The sequence below is a fragment of the Phodopus roborovskii genome, unplaced genomic scaffold (genome assembly GCF_943737965.1).
Source record: "Phodopus roborovskii unplaced genomic scaffold, PHOROB, whole genome shotgun sequence".
NCBI lineage: Eukaryota > Metazoa > Chordata > Mammalia > Rodentia > Cricetidae > Phodopus > Phodopus roborovskii.
The window spans coordinates 14,899,942-14,922,292 of record NW_026126540.1 but is presented as its reverse complement, the minus strand read 5'-3'; the positions used below and the strand labels follow the sequence as shown (position 1 = coordinate 14,922,292).

The 22,351-nt window shown below is 35.5% G+C and overlaps 1 protein-coding gene across 10 annotated transcripts in view; it reads left to right on the top strand.

The window, feature by feature from the left end:
• Window positions 1-4,755: 4,755 nt before the first annotated feature.
• Gria2 (glutamate ionotropic receptor AMPA type subunit 2) overlaps window positions 4,756-22,351 on the top strand; it is a 126,989-nt gene continuing 109,393 nt past the window's right edge. For all 10 annotated transcript variants that reach the window (XR_007835434.1, XR_007835433.1, XM_051199195.1 and 7 more), the window contains exons 1-2: window positions 4,756-5,173; window positions 5,684-5,824. Coding sequence is in view for 8 of the 10 variants with exons in the window: in XM_051199195.1 (XP_051055152.1) it covers window positions 5,086-5,173; window positions 5,684-5,824 (229 nt within the window). In the remaining 2 variants the exon portion in view is untranslated. The remainder of the gene's footprint in view (window positions 5,174-5,683; window positions 5,825-22,351) is intronic.

The window sequence follows — 22,351 nt, the reverse complement described above, 5'->3', positions numbered from 1 at the left end:
ATCTCTGTGTGATCTATAGATTGTCTCTTTTATTCTGCAGTATAAAGCATATACATGTATATATTGTATATGTACATAAAATATAGATGTGTAATATATGCATATTTATAAACTATATGTAATTAAGCCATAGTCTTGTTTGTTTTTGTCACTAATCTTTTCTTCACACTTCTTGTCCTAGAAACACTAAACTACTTGTAATTCTCAGCATGTGCCCATGTTCTTGCTTATGTCATTGGCTTTCGATGATTTGCCTTCCTCGGCAAAATGCTAGCTAGCCTTTTCTTAGCTAAACTTTGCTTGACTCAATCCAGGCGTGAGCCTTTGATGGCATGTGTTTTTTTTTTTTCCCTTGAAATGCAAGATACAGTTGGCATTAGGAATATTTGACTACAATCCACTTTGCTTTCTATTAATGTGATAAACAAAGGCAAGTTTAAGAAGAAAGGACTTATTTCAGCTTACAGTATACTGTCCATGTTGTTTACGTGAAGAAAGTCAAGAGTGGAAGTCAAGGCAGGTGCTTGAAATAGAAAACATCAGAGTAAGGCCACTTACTGGGTTTGCTTCCTGACTTGCTCAATATCCTTTCTTACACAGCACAGGCCTAGCTGCCCAGGTATTTCACTGCTCACAGTGGACTTGGCCCTTTTGTATTAGCAATTAAAGTAATGCATCACAGACATACTCAGAGATCAGTCTAATGGTGGTAATTGTTCAACTGAAGTCACCTCTTCTGTTTGTGATAAGTTCAAAGCCAATATTATCCATCATAATTGCCATCTTCACAATTCACTGATAACTTGTCTAATTTTGGGTTTCATCATTTCCTCATCACATGACCTTAATCATTTACAGCATCAATTATAATAAATACTGTAGTCCCTTGCTGTCTATAGATGTCAAAATTGAAATTCATGTCATTAAACTTTTAAACCTATAATGAACACTGTTTTCTCTTTTAGTGCTCTATACTTTAAATATTCTATGTATACATATGCATACACAAACATATATTTATACATATACATTTATAATGCTTATTAAGCCTGTTTTAGACATGCATTCTTGAGCCTTGAGTTTGTTATGATAAGACAATAATCTAAAATTTTGACAAACAACAGTATGAACAATAATTGCCTCTATCTGCATATTTATGCCATTATTTATTTCTAAATTGAAAAAGAACCTCAGAATGCATTTCTCTTTATATTTAGATCCTAATGACTCTTCTTCACATTTTTGTGGTGTTTTAGGAAATGGGGTCTCATGATTAGACTATTGGAACTCTGTTCCACCTGCAGTGACTGTTCTATCAGACACTTCCTGTGAACAGAATATAATCTACTCTTTTCTGTTGCTGAATTGCAGCCATGCCTTTCATAGTCAAGTTGACTTCCACCTGGTCAGACTTAATCAGTACAAACTATACCACTTGTGCTTAGAATATAGTTTTTACTAGGAATGAATGCAAAATGAGTTTGATTCCAGTCTGTTCAAAATTACCACCAGCCCATTAACCCACCACACATGATGATTTTTTAAATTACTTGCATTGTAGAATATTACTGTGAAAATTTGAAAACTTGGCAAATGTTTAAATTCTTTACATAGTTTACGAAATTTTCCTTTAAAAATTAAAGTAAAAGTGTAATGGAAATAAAGGTGGACTAAGGTATACATTAGCCAATTTATATCCTACTCTTGTTTGTGGCTTTCATACTAAGAATTATATTTAAATGTTAGCACATACTGAAAGCAATGGCCTCAACCAACCACGGAAATAATCAACGAGAAAAATAATAGTGTGCTTTGTTTTCTTGCATCTGAAAAAAAAAAAAAAAAATGTTGAAGGTCTACATAGTTTCCAGAAATGAACAGCAGAGGGCAGAAAATAGCAACTTGGTCCTTGGATCCTACTGTGCTATTCAGCTTCTTTGTAATATTCAAAATTGATTTTACTATTGATAAGTTTAAAATGAATATTCAAGAAACTTGAAGCTTCCTGGCTTTAAAAGGGGATTTTTGGGCATATAAAAAACAAACACTAGTATTTTTTCATTTATTTTTATAACCATTCACTTCATTCGGTTTAACTTCATTATATTTAATTAGCATTCTGTGGTGAAAATAAATATTTACTACCTAATGTGCTGTATCGAAAAGCTTCATGGAGGATAATATTAATGTAATTATGCTGTATTTTAGAAGAAAATGTTTCTAGGTGTGTGAAGGTCAGATGTTTACCTAAATTATGATAACAGATCACTAGAATAGCAATTGAATTACAAATAATACCTGACAAAAATTGTATAGATCTTATATACCCATTATAATTTATTAACAGAAAGTAATATTTGCTAAGGTTGTGCATATTCCCTGGGAAGAATGCACTATGTTAACAAATTCATCTTCGGTTAGCATATAATGCAGTCAATTTTGAGTTCATATCTGCCCTTACATATGTTAAGATGAAAGCAATTTTTGAAATCCCTTTTTAAAAAATTTTAATTTGCTTAAGAGACATGTTAAATATCACATATTTTTTTTTCAAAACTAAGGAACTTTCCCTTTATTTCCAACTAACATCCCAAAGCACTTTGGAAGAAAAATCAAGACACTTTGGTGGAAAAAAAAATGAATGGCAAGAAAAAGAATGTGCCAGAAGAGATATTTTATTTGCTGTATTTATTGATCTGTTTCTTTTAGTTCACAAACTTCATACTACTCTTGTATTTGGCATCAGAAGCAGAAATGGAAATGTGTATGAATGTTATCCTTTGTATCAAGTTGGGATACTTATAATTCTTGTTTTCCCTACAATTTTTTTCTCATTGACTTTCTACAGTGCTTCCTGTCTTCTTATTCAGTGGACCTACTTAATATGTATTATGCAGTTTTTTATTCATAGGTGAAATAAATTATTATTACAAAAGAAGGTATTTTTCATCTATAATGTGTAAAATCAGTAAATTATACATACATTCTTAATTCTTGGTTTAAGAACACAAAGACATGCAGATAAGGAGAGGGAGACAGAGACAAGTCAGACAGACAGAAGCACAAAGACAGAGACAAAGAGACAAAGATAGAGAGATAAAAATAGGATACACACACACAGAGACAGAGAGAGAGAATAACTCCAAATCAAAAGTTTACAAAATTTATAAGTCCCAGGCAGTGCTTTGCTTTTTTTCATTCATTCCTTTCATTTCCTATGCTGAATATGTATTTTAAAAATACATTTTAATAAATGGAGAATTTGTGACACAGTGTGACTAAGGGAGAAGTATGAGTTAAGATGGTTAAAAAGGACACTACCATGTGTGATATTAAAGTCACATTTTCTCCACAAGCTATAACCATGAAGTGCTTTCATGAACTTTGGATCATCAGCAGATTGTTCCTTTGATGTTGTTGACTGCAATCTCTTGGCTTTCTGGGAACAGTGTTTGTGAGTTGTTTTGACTGGGTCTTTATTTTTCTATTTAAAACAAAGCACATACAATTTGGTGAAGAATTTCTGAGACAGCAGAGAGGATTGCCATAGCAAGTAGATAGAGATGGTCTGACATGCAGTAGAAAGCCGAATATGAACTTCACAGGCATATACAATCTCCACTACTCTCTACTGACCTCCTTCTCACAAACTTTAATTTCTAACATGTTCTTTATTTCTCAGAGGCGCAGGCAGGCTTGCTGTAGTGAGGTGACCTCTTTTTACGGTATAATGATTTTTTTTAACTTAAGCCTAAAATGTGAGGGGTACCGGTTTGTAACTAAGTGTCTGGGTGTCTGGGAAGGTTCAGCAGCCTTGTAGTCTTTCTAGACTCGCTTGGTCTATTTTTTCCCCTCCCAGGAAACTACGATTCCATTCAATTCATATAAAGAAGGAACATCTAAGAGCCAAGTCCACATGACACTACAGTAGGAGGGATTCTGCACTGAAGTACAAGAGCAATCCACAGGCAGTGTGGCTTGAACAAATTATACCACAACCCAAGGGGGCATACTCCAAAGGGACATACATACAAAGCCCTTCAAAGGTTCAATCCAGCTACATTTTTTTTTTCGGACATCTTTTTGTAGTTAAGCACAGAATTTGGGTTTCCCTGGGATTAAGCCTACATCGTGTAAAGCCAAAGTTCACAATTTTGGGAATCTTCTCTTCATGGAGTTTTTTTGTTTGTTTGTTTGTTTGTTTGTTTGTTTTGTTTTCTTCTCAGCTGGGTCAGGTATGGAAGAGAACATTGTGTCGATATTGCTAAGTGGATTTTCAGGCGATCATATCATAATCGTTTTTGTTTAATGTAAAACAACAGGGCCCGACGGAAGAAAGCTCCATCAGCAACAGCGATTAGCAGTTCGGTTTCCTAGGCATAGCAACCGGAAATCAGTTTTGCAGCATATGGAACTGGCTGGAGCATCTCTGCAGCTACAGAAAGCCCTGCATCTTCACCCTGGGCGCAGAACGAAGCGCTGTCCTCGGTGCTAAAATTTTGATGCACAAGGCTGGAGGTCTCTAAAATGCACCAGACAGCCGGGTTTTGAGCCACGAGTTCTCGGCACCGCGCGCAGGAGCTGCCAGGGCTGTGCAGGGGTGCGGGGCGTTGTGCGGGGGAGGGGTGGGTGCGCGATCCCGCCGCCTACCACGAGTCGCGCACGCGCGTCCGGGTCTGCCTGCCCCTCTCTGTGACTTTCCTGTGTGTGTGTGTATGTGTGTGTATATGTGTGTGCCTGCGCGTGTGAGAGAGAGAGAGAAGAGAGCTCGAGAGAGGGTGATTGTGTGAGTGCATGGGAGGCTGAATATTCCCAGACACCGGGACTACAGCGGCAGATCAGCTGAAACTGCATTCAGCCAGTGCTCGGGACTTCAGGAGAGGGGACAGGACGCAAGGCATCGACAGCCAAGCAAGACCTGGGGAATAAGGATTCTTCTGCATTCCTTTCATGTTTTTAGCAGCTCCTTGCTAAATTTCGACCTCAAAATGCAGAGGATCTAATTTGTTGAGGAAAACGGCCAAAGAAGGAAGAGGAGGAAAAGGGAAAAGGGGGTATTTTGTGGATGCTCTACTTTTCTTGGAAATGCAAAAGATTATGCATATTTCTGTCCTCCTTTCTCCTGTTTTATGGGGACTGATTTTTGGTGTCTCTTCTAACAGCATACAAATAGGTAGGTACCTTTTGTGTTATGCCTTTGAATTGTGAATAATTTGTTGGTAATCTTTGTTCATAGTGGACGAATTAATTCATGTCATGTAGACTTATGTCATACCTTGACTGCATTCCAGATTTAAACTACCTAGAATATACATGATTTTCTTAGGGTGAAGCAAAAAGAAATGACTATGCCTTTTGACACAATAGAGGGAAAGATCTGTTCATTTTATGACACCCCGGCTGCGTTACTTCTGCCTTGAAGGCATGCTCTAGTGTGCTCAGATTTTCTGGGGATATGAACGCAAAGCTTGCGACTCTCCTTGGTCCCTAGATCCATTGACCACCTTTTGGATGTCCGACCCTTGCTGCCCAACTCAGTGATTGTGCTTATTCTGGCGATTAGTGTGTTTATTCTGGCGGGTAGTGTGTATAGAGACTCAGGGGTTGCTTGGTGCTAGCAGCTCCACTCTTATCTCTCCAGGGTTCTGACATGGTTCTCTTGCTTGCTATTTATTCTTTGCAGGGGGGCTATTTCCAAGGGGCGCTGATCAAGAATACAGTGCATTTCGGGTAGGGATGGTTCAGTTTTCCACTTCGGAGTTCAGACTGACACCCCATATCGACAATTTGGAGGTTGCCAACAGTTTCGCAGTCACCAATGCATGTAAGTAATGAATATTCATGCCTTCCCAGTGCTACACAGGGAAAGCAAGCTAGTGAATGCCAGTGTGGGATGGTGTGTGTGTGTGTGTGTGTGTGTGTGTGTGTGTGTGTGTGTGTGTGCGTGTTGCTGGCCTGTCATGTGTGGGTGGGAGTGACTGCACACGCGCGTGCCTGTGAGGGTGCAGAGAGAAGGTGGCTGTGATCTCAGGGACCCCCACTGGCCCGTGGGCAATGAGGAGGGGGCAAATAGTGATCCAGTGCGCGCATTGCGAAACTGGGGTGGGGGTTAGACTCGGACAGGTCTTTCTCATATTCAGGGGGATCTTGCTTGACTCTAGCGCCTCCAAAGAGACTCTCCCAACCTCCCTCCCTCTTGTGCGCCTATTGGCACCCTACCAACAGAGAACACGTTGTTCCCCAGGGCGCGCTGTGGGACTGTTGGACAGATCCCATGGGGGACTGACTGCCTTTCTCCTGTAGCTGGGCAGGGCAGCTTTGACTTGCCGTCCCCGTGAGCACCACGTTCTTCTGTTTCTCGGAACAAGTTTTTACAATGGTTGTGGAGTTGGGCCCAGGGCTGTTACATAATGCCCACCCGAGGGGCGCGGGCACGAGGCTGACGCAGGCCCTGACTGGCTGGTGTGAGCAGGAGGGGAAGGGATGTCAAGCGGATAGGGACCCAAAAGAGATGAGAATGCGGGCAGTGGGGGATACGGGTAGTCATGGTGATGTCTGTCAGCTTGGGGGATACAAACTACAACCAGGTCGCCAGTTGAATGGGGATGAGGAAGGTGAGGACCAGAAGCTAGTTCGGTTCTCAGCTCACTGAAGCTCCTGCCTAAGTGGAGCCTAGGACAGCCAGAGCTCTCGCTGGCGGTGCGTGCTTTGTTCCCGGGTTGCAGGCTCAGGCAAAGACGCCTGGAGAATGAGGATGACTCGGAAGTGATTGAATCCGGCTGAGTTAAAATCTGAAGAAGTCACAGACCAGCCATTTTAGCCTTTGCAGTTTTTAGTGACAGCCTCAGTCTTCTGCTCAGAGCTCTGAAATTCGCGAGGATGCTCTGGAAAGGCTTCTGGCAGAATGATTGGAGTCCAGTTCCCTGCAAGTGTGAGGTCGCCAGAGGCCAACTGCCAGGTCCCAGCTCCGAGGCAGCATCCACTGTGCTCCCAGCAGCCAAGCCACCATTTCCTGCCTCCAGACTGACAAATGTTTCCTGCCTTGATGTTTTCAGCTTTCACTCCGTAGATATCAATTTGTGGGAGATTTGCAGGTGGCTCACCTCCCACTTTGACTCCCATGTAACAGATAGAGCAGAAAATCACCAAAGGAAATGCCCAAGGCAGTATTCCCACAGCAGGTTGTCATCCTACCCATGTCCCCCGAGAAGCCTGTCATGTATTCTGTAGCTCTATTACACCAGGGACTTCAGCAAGCCAGGTTGCAGCTCCTGACCCCAGATAAATGGGGGAAAAATGTTAGGGTGATAATGTGATTGTGGTCATTCACTTGACCAAAATTATAGCTTTTCTGAAAGATCAATTTAAGAAGACAGTTCTCTTAAAATGTGACTATTACAGAAAGAGACAGATGGCAACAGAAATAGAAATGACAGAGAAATAAAGTTAGAGAAAGAAATGACAGGATTTGCTCATAGAAGGGACACCAGGTGGCTCAGTGGACAAAAACGGTTTCCATTAAGCCTGACCGCCTGAGATCACTCCCTGAGTACCTAACATCAAGGAGAACAGACTCCTGAAAGTTGTCTTCTGACCTCCACATGCCCCTTCTGAATAAGTAAATGAATAAAAAATAAAAAATGTAATAGAATGTCATGTAATAAAATGTCATGTAACTGTATGAAAACACAATAACTTATTACATAACAGGTACAAAGAAACTGTTTTAAATAAACATCAAAGGTGTCCATAGTTGACCTATTTGCCTACTGAATCAGGCTGTTCATGTGTCATCATGAAGTTTCTGTTTCTTGTGAGTTATAGTTTGACATGTCCCCATGTTGAGTATTTTAACCAACAGTATTTGTATGTCACAATGCATTGCAAAGTAGGTGTGTACATAGGTAATGAAATGTTGACAAGACATTTTTACAAGTACTTAATAATCCAGAGGTTGATTATTGATAAAAAAAAAAAACAATGAGATGAGCTTACTGGGAAATTAACAAATACATTCACCAAACTACATGAGCATTTCTCGGTTCCAACAGGTGTTGAGCCACTGTACCAGAGTTCTTTAAGGGTCAGAGATTGTTGATTGTGTGGCACATATCCTCTAGCCCAGTGTTCTTGAATGGGTTTATTTCTAGTATAAAGTGACTTGAAAAGAGACATGTGGTGAGAGTGGAACAGTTTTTCATTAACTACTGAATTCCATGTATTTTACCATAGTTCTGAGAAACCAATATATTCAAGTCTTCATTTTTCTATAGATCTCTCCTTTTTCTGAAGTAAAAAAAAAAAAAAAAAAAAAAAAAAAAAAAAAACTGAAACAACTATTTGAAAATGTGCTTTCCCAGATTATAAAACTACCCCACCCACAGACCATTATATCAGGCACCAAAACAACATGGAGGAGCGAAGCAAAAAGATGTCACCAGGAGAATCCAGCACTTTGACTTTTGCAGAAACAAAGCTTGGTAGACAGAATTTTCTAGAGGCCACATTGGCTAGTGGACTATGCAAAGTCAATTTACATACTTTAAATTTTAATTTATCCCTTTAGAGATCTCAAAACCTGTAAAGTGAAGTATTTGAATCATTGTTTCTCTTTTTGTCTTTCTTTTTTAGTGCTAGGGACAATAGAAATTGTAAAATTAATTTAACTCTTTAAAGGGAAGAAAGAAGCTAGGAGGGTTATATGTGAAGCACAGCCAAACAACCAAGACTTCTAGCTTACATACTGAGAGTCTCTGCTGTCATAAGTGTGAAGCTAATCATGATCATGTAAACTCTGCTCTGGGTTTTACTTCAATATAGATAATTTGTTTGCTTGCTCTATTTAGTCAGGTTCTTTCATAGATAGGATGCACCAAACAGCATTAAGTACATAAAAAGATAAGATCCAAATATCTTTTCCACATTTTCTCCAAAAACCTAAGAAGGTCTCCTCTAATACCAATTCTAAATTACATGAATCACCAGTCATTGCTTCCGAAGTAACTTATTCTTTATCTTAGTTAATGCAAAGAAAATAATCAACAGCATTGAATTTATTTGTCAAGAAAGCAGAGCGTTAGCATTAAGTTGTGTTGTATTGACAGAGTCAAGGATCTGCTTAGCAATTTAGCTGTATTTGTAAGATGGATGTACTTACCCAGGAAAGTTAAGGTTGACATGGAGTTAAAGATCTAAGTAAATCTACTGATGGTTTGAGTTAAATGAAAGGAAGTCATTCTATTCTGATCAGGAATGTGCTCTGCTGCACTCAGCTCCCACACCTTTTCAGTCAAAAGGGATAATGAAAGTACCTGTTTGTTCCTATTTGTTTCCATGGATACCAAAGAAGATAAAGACAGATTACCAATATCTGTTTCTTCCTTTCTTTTTTTCTTTCTCTCTCTTTCTTTTTTATATTCTTTTCACACCATTCCCTTATCTTCCCCACTTCCTTTCATTGCCTTTTTGTTTAAAACTGGTACTAAGAAATATGTTCGAAAGAATACTTAAACAAGCCTTCATGATAAGAAAATGCAAGGGCTAAAAGAAGATAGAAAATTGAGACTACCATCTGAGCAACATTTGAAAGCAGTGAGGGGCCTCTAAATTCATTCATTCATTTACCCAAAGCCATTTCTCCAGTGCCTTCCAATGGTCAGAGAATAAAAGAACAAGTTCCAAATCACAGTTGTTTTCTGATCATTTAACTCTTTCCAGTGGTATTGAAAGCCTTGGAAACACCTTGCTTTTAGTAGGGATCAGGCTCTGAGGTGCTTGTCTGAGCAGCTTAGTTTGAGTATGGAAGGGGACTCTAGTAATTGTTCAAAAGTAATATCTCAATTGTTGAGGCTCTAAGTTGATATTGGTGTTTCCGTAGCTAACAAAACCAACAGGGATTTAAGAAAATATTAAGTATTCCATATTATAAGTTAAGCAAAATTTAGTAAAATTTCATGTGGCAATAATTAGAAAAACATTAAAAGTGGAACTTTCTAAATAGTTTATACACATAAGAATCTGATGTCCTACGGATTGGGGATTAAAGAGCAAATATTAAATTTGTGCATAAGAACCTGTTTCTATTTATTATAAAGAATGATTATGTTAAATAGCCATTTATCAAGCTAAGAATAATTTAATAATTTTATATTTTAATTCTACAAAGCAACATAAATTGGAACATTTTTTAAAAATCACATTTAAAGAAATGGAAATTAAAATATTACTTTTTCTCTAAGCCAGCAGATGGAGATGTTGGAGTAAAGATTGTGCTCCACAAAACTGTTGCACACACTGAATACTTTCTAAGATCCCAGAGATGAATTTATTTGGAGAAACAGAAAAATGTAAATTAAATATAATTGTAGAAAATTAGCTAAAATACTATATTTGAAAACAACATTCACTACTTACTTTAAAATGCACATTACTTTTTTAAAAAGAAAACTCTACACATTTTTGTGTACTTAATTCAAAAAATATATTAAGGAATGCATGAATTACAAAATCTCTTAAAAGATAGAATTCTAAAATCATTTTTTTCATGTACCTGTGGGTGTGTATATGTGGTGTGTGTGTGCATGTGTCCATATGTATGCATATGTGTGTATCAGATTTTCTGCCTCATCTTTACATGATATTGATTCTGAGGTTTCTTTCCCATCATAAAAATTGAGTCCTGCATGATTGAGATTGTGTATCTGTGTTCATCAAATTATTTAATGATTGATAGTCTTTATTACACCACACAGGAGTGGAGTCCTGTGTGTTTGGGGCATTTGTGTGTATCTATAATTTTAATTATATGATGAACATAGTAATTAATTACCTAGACCATCACAAATACCTATTTTCCTTGAGAAAAACTATAATTTCTAAATTTAATATGCAAGATATTAAAGCAACCAGAACTAACTTAGCTGCTGTTATAAGAAATCATGGTATGAAGAAAAAACATAAGCTAGGAAGAACATCTTATTGACCTTTTAAATATTATTATATCCAACTAAAACATTAGAAGAACAAAATAGCCTATTTATATCAGAGTAATTTAGTGTTGAATTATTAGTAATGAAACTTTTGTCCTTCACTTATCAAAAGTATTTCCAAAAAAATGTTGTGCAACAAACAGAATTCAGTCTGTAATTGCTTGAAACAATTTTATTTTGAGCTGACAGAGACTACGTATATAAATAAAAATCGTGGTTGAACCTATAGCATGCATCTATACTGACTTCCATTTGATACCTAGCTGCGTCAATCTGCTGACTCAAGACTCAGGGAACTTTTCTGTTTCAAATAGGCTTGTAAAGGGCAAGTGGATGCTGATTCATGCTCTCTGTTCCTCTTGGCATCTAGCGGAAGAATTCCTTCAAACTTTCAAGCTACCTGTAAGGAAAAGAGCAAACTCAACAGACATAGTTAATCAAAGGGCACATTCTACCACAGGGCATAAACTAAATTAAAATGAGGTAGTATTCTATTTATTTATTTATTTATTTATTTATTTATTTATTTATTTATTTATTTTAGGTCTTTGAATCTTGTATTAGAGTCGTTCATTGACTGGGGTTTACTAGTTTCTGAGTAAATATTTCCCTTATTCTTATACTGGATTCTACTGAAAATTCCATGGATTCAGTTGAAAAATTAAAGATCTCTTGCTGGCAATTTTTGAACAAAATTTCTGAGGTTATCTCAAGTGAGCACAGTAGTTATCAAACCTCTTATGTCCTTTCCACAAAGTTGGAAAATGAGCTTTTGAACTCAAAGTTAACATTTCAAAAATGATCATGATTTAGTTTCCTGAAAATGTAAGGGGTTTAAAAAGCAGGATTTACTAATTTCAAAGAAAATGGATGATTTTCTTATATTATCTTAGTAACTCTTTGTCCAGCAGTTTCTATGATATTATACAGAAAAAAATGAAAGGAAATGTCCAGAATTAAAAATGTGTGTTATTTAAATAACATTTAGAAATGAGATATTTTGGGTCATAATTACCCTATTTGCATTGTGTGTATGTGTGTGTGTGTGTGTGTGTGTGTGTGTGTGTGTGTGTTTGTACATGTGTATATTGTGATTACTTTGTGGACATGCCTTTAGTTTTATTTTGTGCATATAGTTTACCTTTAAGTTATATTCTAGTATTTTTTATTGTTTTATTTATATTGATATTTTCAGGGTATATTAACTTACTGTTGTATTTCATTTGCACACTAGCATATTAATTAGGTAAACAGTCTAAAGTGCTTACTTCTAATTTACAGATTAAAGCTAAGGACAGCTCTAAGATTTAGTATGCTGAAATTTACAATTGCTTTCAGCTGAATAGAAGCAGTAGCATTGAGAAATACTAAGGCAATTTTAGAAAGAGTTTTATAAGTAAAGAGTTTAAGATATTTTCATGTTTCTAAAGCTTTACATTTAAAGCTTTACATCTCTGCATCAAAAACAATGATTATTTTTATTAATTTTACTATTTTGAGTCTTCTTCAGAAATTTACTTTTTAGCTTTATGTTATCTATTTAGCCCTACACACAATTAAGTTCTTTATTTTTGTAATTATTTCAGTATTCAAAATATGAGCACAAACTAGGTTGGACTGAGGCATGTTCAAATTTTTGTCAAAATCTCAGTAGGCCTCAGAAAATATCCCTGTAGTATAAATATTTAGTCTAATTTTTCTAAACACCCAGATTCTACTGATAGACATGAAACAAATAGATTTACACAATTCCAAGAACCACCTATGGGTTTCAATAAAAATATGTGTGTTTCTTACATAATCCTTCATCTACATAAATGAATATGGAATACATTATTCATTTTCATGTACAGCATGGAAGTTTGGGTTATATAATCTGATGGGAGGAGATTTCTTTAGTCCATCAGTCTTTATGGCTGACGTTAACCCTTTGCCAGAGTTCTATTTATAATTTAGCTTCCGTTTCATTCCTTGAGCATTATTTTCAATACTTCAACATCAACCATGTGATTCTATAGATATCATTTCTTAAGCATGAATAGTGTAGTCGGGCTGAAAGAAATACTTCCAGAGTAACAAATATATCCTCTGATGTATATTACAAACACCAGATTTAGAGTGCAGGAATGCTGACCACAAAGAGAGAAAAGACAAACCTCTGTGCCCTGTAGACCACAAAGAGAGAGAAGACAAGCCTCTGTGCACTGGAACTTCATTACCAGGCAGGGCAATAGGAATGGAATCTCTGCACTCACTTCTTCCCTCCCTCTTTCACTTCTTTCATCTTTACATTGATTTGATGGTGGCCTCACTTGGGACTTTTCCATAGTGAATCTTCCATATTGGCCTTGAACTTTTGAAAGAGTGAATTCTTATTGTAATATTAATTTTGATATGTATGGGAATGATTTGCTATGTCCAGAGAGAAATAAAGTAACGAGGCAGCAGGTATACCTCTTCAAAATAAACTACAACATTGAGGTACTTTATTATTCTGGGATAGGGAATGATCATCCTTGAAAACTTGAGATAAAGCAGTAACAGTAGCAGCAGCAACAAAGGTTTTGAGAGCATTACATTTCAGGCAGTGTGGCATCATAGGCTTGTCAGGTGCAGCCATTCCACAGCTGATAGATAAATGCCAGTGGGCTTATCTCAGAAGAACACGTCTAAATTTCAGTTCATGTTAACACTAATGAAGCGTTTCAGTTCATTTAACATTCACAATTTACTTAACAACAATCTAGCTATTAAATAAACAAAGGTATCTTAAGTTTTAAATAATTACAAAATGTAACAATAAAAACGTTTTGAATAGAAAGGTATTTTAAAAAAATTTCATAATAGTTAAAAATCTAACATCATAAGAATATTTAGTAAAATTATTGGTAATTCTCCAATACTTTGGGTCATTAAGAATTATTATTTTATTTGAGTCAGTGTCTTGATAATAAAGCCATGATGGCCTCAAATTTGGCATCCTCTTGCCTCAGACTCCCAAGTAGTGACATTAAGGTCATGTTCACCTGTTACATACAAAATCAACCTTGAGAAAATTATCTGAAGGAGAGTGTTTATGAGAATGCAAAAAAAAAAAAACTTCATTATGGAAAAATAAGATTGTATTATGGAATCTGGTCAATCTGTTTAGAGACATTATTAAATAGATTTCCACAGTGCTAATTTGAAATAATGTAGACATAATTATCAAAAGTGTGTGTCTGCTATTTACTGTGAGTTACATGTACTTAATGGAACTATTCATTTGCTGTAATCCAAATATCATAGAAATAGTTTCTGTAATAGTACTACCTTTGTTAATGAGACATTGGCAAGGAAAAGTGGTATATTTAGAGATTGTGTTAGAGATTGTTTATATGTGTATGTGTTTGTGTGTGTGTGAGTGAGTGTGTGTGTGTGTTTGTGTGAGAGAGATTCATAAATTGTTCTTGATAAATATGTTTTGTGTTATATCACATTTTTCTTCATTTGCATTATCTTCTTTTTGTGAAATATATTTCACATTTTGTGAAATGATAATTCCAGTCTTTTATGTGAAAGATGGTGAAGATTGCTTTATAACCTCTTAGCTATTTCAAAATTTATAATTTAACTCATTCTTTTATATAATTTCATTCTTTAACATCCAGTGTCATTAATGTTTTAAATTCAGAGAGAATATTTTAGGATTATAGACCACGATTCAAGAATTATCAAGAAAGCATATCATTTTAGTTCTTTGTAAGAAATGTTCATAAAATCTTGAGGTTTTATATCTGAGAAGAAAGTCTGGGTTATCATCTTAATGAAGACTGAGGAAGTGTTTCTTCTGTAAAAATTAAGAACAAACTCAGGAATAGTTAAAGGAATTAACTCACAATCCTAATGCTCAGGCACACTTGAGACTGCTTTCAAGATCTGTGGCTGGAGGTGGAACTGACAAGTTGCTTCCTGGTGTCTCAGTTTCCAGTTATATAAAAGGTCACCATTTATTACAGGATTGCTTTGAAGATTCATTCAAAAACCCTCAAAGCCTGAACATATTAAACCAGCAAACTTTTATTTTTATTTCCCATAGTGAATATCTTTGATGATCACTTGCTAAGATAAGTAGAAACACATAATGTCATATTGCTATGTTTTTATACAGCTTGGATACACAAGCAGAACAAGTGCGACTTGTTGACAATGAGAAATAAAATCAATCATAGGAACCACTTCAAAGTGTAGATTACTCTCAGAATCTTGAAAACCCACTATTTTTAGTACATCTTTCTAATGTAAGAGTAAAATGTCTTCAGGAAGAACATAGATTCCCAGCCTTTATTTTATTTAATTAATTACATTATAATTTACTTAACTAAAAAGAAGTCTGGAGAGTCAAAGGTATTGAATTCAGGCAAAAATAGGTTTGAATATAATTAGCAGTTTCTTGGTGCAATACACGACATTTATTCTGCTTAAGGTAAGGGTCAATTCCCTTATTACTCTTGATAATACTATTAAGGATATTCAGTGATAAAAATGAATGCCCAGATGAATTTGTTACAAATGAGTGCATTGTATCAGAAGCAGAAACTGCATTGTTTTATCATTTTAAGAAAACTGGTGAGTATATACATTCTGGGAAATTTTTGGCATGTCCCTTACCCATGCATCCCTCTTTACGTTTCAACAGATAAGTAGAAAGAACAGAAAATTGTGCATAACTTAAATTATAAGTTGGCACTATTCATTTACCCTTCCATCATTAATGCATTCACTGACAAATAATTTAGGTGGTAGGTTCCTCTTAATGAAAAGGTGGCAGATGCAAGCCTGGTTCATTATGAGTTCTGCCTGGGATCTGTAGGCGGTTGATGGCTAGCAAGTCCTTTGTCATGTTCTTTTCACAGCATAGATTAGTGGATTCTGTCTACTGAAATCTGTGGAATGTTTAAAAACCAAAATATGACTCCTTGAGTAGAAATTACTTGCTTTGGAAACCCAGATTGGAAGTCCAGATCGGAAGCCCAGTCACAGTAGTGAGTGAAAATCTTTCTGAAGTTTCTAGACTAGCCACTACCTCTTTCTGCAAGACTTTCATTTTTATGTTGCTTTATATTACAGACAGCAGCTATATCACTATCATGTAGTTTAGCCAGAATTTGGGGCAAATTTCCTCTGATAAGACAAATCCATAGATTTGTAAGAAAAGTTGTAATTCATGACTTTGGAATCAAGCCTAAGGCAGAATGCAGGGAGGAGTGCCAGACTGCAAAGTCAATCCTACTTATATGCACCAAAAGCCATCACAGGATTTTCATGTCTTTCATGTCAAATGTTTTGTGGTTATCTGTTCTACACTGCTCATTTCATCAGTACCAAAAGTGACTCAAACAAGACCAGATTCATATATTGGAAATTATTCATGGCTCAAGGTCTTTATGACAAAAGAAGTTACTAATTAATATAAGTCATCTAGACAATCTTATTATATTAGAAGGTATAGTTATTGTTTCTAGATCATTTATAATATTTTGCTATGCCTTTGATCTCGATTTGAATCAAAGTATTTTTAAAGTAGAACTGATAATTGCCGAATTTGCAAATAAAACAAAAATGATTTTGAAGGTTTAAAGTCATTGTTTTAAGTACTTACTTAGTATATATTGTTGAAAAAAGCATTGATCAAATTAGAACACTATTAGTTTTATGTTAATTGCAGATCTGTAAAAATATTTTGAGTCATATCAGAAGAAACAATTTTCATTTTATTTATGATTGTTTTTCTCTTTTCATTGCTACGATCACATCAGTACACTTTGAGCCTATATAGATAAACTTTTCTGCTAGTCTTTAAATAAAAGACTTTAAATAAATGAATTGTGTTCCTTTATAGCCTACTAGTTTATCTTGGTGCTGAATAAAAAAAAGAAAAGAGCTGTAAGTTTTATCTTGGTGAGGGTTGTAGCATGTTTTCAAATGCTAATGGGAATAGCTATTCTGAATAAACTAATAAACACAAACACCTTACCATCATACATTTTTAAATAAACTATATAAACCAATCACCTATCATACAACAATTTGAAAGTTTCTGGTATAAAAGTCACAGTTATCTAAAAAACGAATGCAGCTTTTATATACATAAAACACAAAATGAAACTAAGGCATTACTTAAAATGGAATGTCTGTGTTTGTATGAGATAAATTTATGCTAAACAGTACTTTTGAATTCTGACTCTATAGGCACTTATACTAAGGCTTGTAGAATATGGAAGATGGGAAATAGAGATAAGCAGTGTATTCTGGTCATGACAGAGTGGCCGCACTCATGAACTCTCAGCTGTTATTGTCTTTTAGAAGAAGGTGGGTCAGATTCTTCACAGATATGGCCTCTGGTAGGTCAAACACACTCAAGTGGCTGTTCTTACACCAATGGTTGTAAGTGTAATACAGATGTGACTCTGTGAGGGAAAGAGAGAACTTAAATGAAAGTGAGGGGAAGTGACCGTACATAGCAATAGAAACTGAAATTTCTAGTTCCCATTGGGAAAACATAGTGATGTGGGATTTGTGAGGAACTGAGAGGGAGGCAGGAAGAAGGAGGGGGAGAATATGATCAACACACATTGTATTCATATATGAAATGTGCATAGAATTATAAAAAGTTGAAAATTATGTTTAGTTACTCATGCATAATTTTAAAACATTACACAGGGGATGTAATCAGTATTGATTCTTTCATCAACTGCACTAATTTGTCTGAGATAATCATTATTAGAAGCTTCTAGAAATGATAAAATAATTAAAGTGTTCTTTATTTTGATCACTTTTTACTCAAAATAAGTCAAAGCTCTTCATTAATAGCACAGCTTGTTGTCCTCGTACTTACTGCTTAGTACTGTGCTATTGCGTTTTGTGGATTAATCTTTTCCTGTCTAGTTATTTAAGTGGAGATGACTTATGTATGCTGAGTGTAGAGCCCAGGGCCTTGCACATGCTAAGCGTGCCAGTCACCAACCTATAATCTCTCATCCCCCTTCCTATGTTAATTATCTATAGACAGAATTGTAAACATTTATGAGCATAATAAATTGTGGGCAAATAGTATTAGCATTTAAAGTTTGCTATTTTGAAATAAGACATCAATTTACAATCCTATGTATGATGTATAGAAGTTTCTGATTCTACTTCCTGTCTCTTAGTGCTTGAGTTAAACCTTTTCAAACTTTGCTATAGCTATTTCTTTACATAATTTTAAGGCAAGAAGGCTCCATTTGCGTTTCTTTGTCTCCTTCTCTCTCTCTTTCTTTGTGCATGTGTATGTGTGTTTGTTTATAAATAGTGTGTGCACACACCTCATCATAGCATTATTTAGTGTAGTTTTTGAAGTGTGGTATTCATATATTATTTGCTGTTACATTAAAGTAATATACAATTCTGCCTTTGAAGTCCTTTTATCTTGTTCTCCATCTTTTTAAATCTGCTCATGAATCATGATTTTAGTTTACATTTTTATAAGTATGTTCATTGTAAATTGCACATATTTGAATTTAGAAGCTGTTTTATTGGTCTTTCTGCTTTGCTTGGAAGGATTTTCCTACTTGTAATTGTTTAGAGATAAAGCTGCCCATACTTCTATTTCATATTCATACAATTTTGACTTTTTGATTGAAAGCTAATCATTTTAATTTATTTAATATACATACAGAACCAAAGAATCCAGCTTAATTGTTCCTAATAAGATTCGGTAACTGTCACTTATATAAAACTCTATTTTAATTTCTTGTCTTGAAATCTTTCAGACTTTCTTTTTAATTAAATAAATCCTCAAAGATCTAAAAGCAAAGAGAATCTGCACTGAAAAATAAACAAGATCAGAACTCCATTACAGTCAAAAGAATGTAAAGTTATGCAAGATATTTGTTTCCCGAGGAGTGCAGTTATCATAAATTGGGCTTTTATGTTGCAAGGTCTCAGATCAATAAAAGAGTGTGTCACATTTTGAACATTAGTTGAGCCCAGAGGGATAAATAGAAGATTTTATTATGTTTTTTGGCTCATGTCACAGCACCATTACCACTTAAATGGGCTCTTGGTTTTACATATTCCCTAACCCATATCAAGTTTAAGTAATGGGTTGTAGTTATGACTTGGTTTCTGAACATCACTTTGAAGTTAATTCAGTATAGCAATCTGCATGTGCTCACAATATCATATTTAAAGAGCATAGTCCATATGTGACAAATGACTGGAAATGATCTCAGATGCTCATGGCTTTATCTGCTAAATGTTTGTTGTCCCTCTTGTCTTGAAAACCACTGTTCTAAAAAAAAAAAAAAACATATCAATAAGAAGGTGTATGTGGGAGAAATGGAATTGCAACAAAAATACTAAAGGAAATGTCAACGTGTTACATGCAGCAATAAAAATCTTCAGCCTACATTTTGGTGCGTGGCAAGAACAGTGAAGTTTGGGCTCAATATCAGGAAAGCCTGTAAATCTTTAACTGCTTAATTTTATGGGACAGTGAATGTCACATGGCCTTAGTGACAAGGGCTGAATGAAGGTGAGCAAGGGTCTGGAAGTGAGTTTTTTGGGGCTGCCTTTCTATGGGCTTTAATATGGAAAGTATTTGTGTGTGTGTGAACTGATTTTTTTCCCTTATTTTACATATCGATCCCAGTTCCACCCTTTCCTCGCTCGCTCCCTCCCTTCCTCCCATGCCCTTCCCCCCCCATCCCCCCCATCCCCTCAGCCACTCCCCCCATGCTCCACAGGGAGGGTGATGTCTTCCAGGAAGGATCAACAAAATCTGTCAAGCCATTGGGAGTAGGGACTAGGCCCTCCCTCCTGCCTCTAGGTTAGGGAGTATCCCTCTATGGGGAATGTGCTCCCAAAGTCCTTTTGTGCACCAGGGATACATCCTGGTTCCACTGTCAGAGGTACCTAAGACTGGCCAGGTCTTCTAACTAGGAGGAAAGTTATTTTTATCTTTCAGTGTAAGTTAAAACAATGTATTTCATTCAGGTTCTACAAGGCTGTAGTCATCTGTTTATATTTGAGTACATATTTTTTATGGGGTTAGAAAGGATATTTTCTGGAGGCAAAGTAAAATATGCTTTTATCATCAGAGTTCTAACATTAAAAAAAAACCTGAAAATATGTTTTATGAGCAACATAGCTCATTTCCTCTACCACTCAGTGAGACTAGTTAAAATATTATTTAATTTTATGTGTATGACTGTTTTGCCTACATATATGTCTGTTCACCACTTGTGTGTTGTAGTGGTCTTGCAGTGAACTTGTAACCATGGCCACACCCCAGGAAGCTTTGTCTTTGCATTGGCACACCCAAGGTGGTGTGGCCACTGTTAAAAGTTCACTACAAGACTGCTACAGTGTGCCTAGTGCATAATGAGTTGAAAAGAAAGTGTCAGATCTATTGGAACTGGGGCTACAGATGGTAATAAGCTGTTATGCAGATGCTGGGAATCAAACCCAGGTCCTCTGGATGAACATCCAGAGCCCTTAAGTGCTGAACTATCTCTCCTGTACTGGTAATTGTAATACTGACAGGAAAACCTTCCATAGTACTGAGTGAAACATTCTACCTAGCTTAATTATAATACTAAGATCTTAAAGCATAAAATTTGGACACTTAGAGAAAAGTATGTATCATTTTACCAAAAAGGTAATTACTTATTGATATTAACACAAGTTTTCCCGGACCTGTTTTTGTACTTATTTTATATGTGAACTACAGTTAGTAACATTGAGGCTGCTTGCACATTTACTTTTCAATGTTTTATAATATTTTTCTTGATAAACGACTTAAACATCTCTTATCTTTAACTTTGGAATATCCGAATAAAATATTGTTGCGAATTAAAATTCTCCTATATTTTCCTAATTCTGATGAGTGTATTATAGTTACTGAAGCAAAAGCCATGGAATGATTACTTAAAGATTTTTGATACATACTCAGGGAATTTTTGCCAATTTGTAATACCACCAACAGACCATGAAACAGCTAGTCTACTGGACCCTTAATCAACATCGCTGTTAAGAGATTCTTTTATCTATTTGACAGCTAATAATTCTGTTTTGATTTATGCAATTTTTCATGCTTAGCACACATTATATTTAATAAAATATTTTATTAAGTTCTTTGTCAAACTTTCATTAACACTTTTTAAATTTTTTTTATTGAATTATTTACACTTGGTTATTTCAGAAAATATGGACAGATGGTTCTAGGTACCTTCATGTTTAGTATTTCACTGCCTTCCTCCAGTGAGAACCACATCACTTTAGCTGACCTATAATTGCTTGACACAGCTGCATACCCTTCAAAGAGAAGAGTGAGTTCGTATCTTGAAGGGAGCTTTGTGCTTGTGACCACCAGTGGTGTCCACAGTAGATATCATTTCTGGCTGATAAAAACCTATTCATTTGTTTTCACTGAGCTTACTATTTTTCCTTTGATTTAGAAAAAGAGTACTTTTTGGACATTGTTACTTTAATTTAGTTGTGGAAATTAGTCTCCACTATATATTTATATACAATATATACTTATTTAAAGCTACAAACACAAGAAAAGAAAACAGAAAACTCATCACCTAGTGACTAATTGCTGGTAATAACATAATGATAATGTTGATTTTGTCATACCTGCTGCTTTCTATTATAGTTTATAATGGATATCATATTTCTTGTTTTATGGTTGTAGATTACCTTAAAATTGTGTGCTTTCTGAGTAGATAGGATTTGGGAGTTTCAGATATATTACTTTAAAGTTTACTTTATTTAAAAAGGTATATTACTTTAAGTAAGATATATTACTTAAAAATAAAGTTTGAGAATATGTTAATTCATGTTTATGACTAATTAGTTCAACATGTGTATCTTATTTATAGGCTTACACAAAGGCTGAGAAGTCAGTGTTATTTACCTACATTGCTATTATTCACTATATAAATAAATACCAACATATTTTTGGGTTTACCAAATTTACAGCATTTTCCTCTTCCCTAATGTCTGTCAAATACCTTCATCCACTATGGGGCTTTAACATCCATGGAAGCCCTTCTTCTCACATAGCTGGCTCACAGTGTCTGTCTTTTTGAGGACTTCATATGTGTCTTATGCAGTCCAAATGCCTGAATTACTATTTATAGGTGACATCATCTTTCTGTTTTTGAAAATATATTATATATATTTAAATACAAGTTTTACATTTCCAACAAACATTATAAATTCTTTCTTTTTACTAATTGAAAATACTTATTTTTTTCAACAAATATGAGGTGATCAAGGTTTTCCCTCCCCAAACTTCTTGCAGATCCTGCCTACTTCCCCACCAACTTGACTCTACA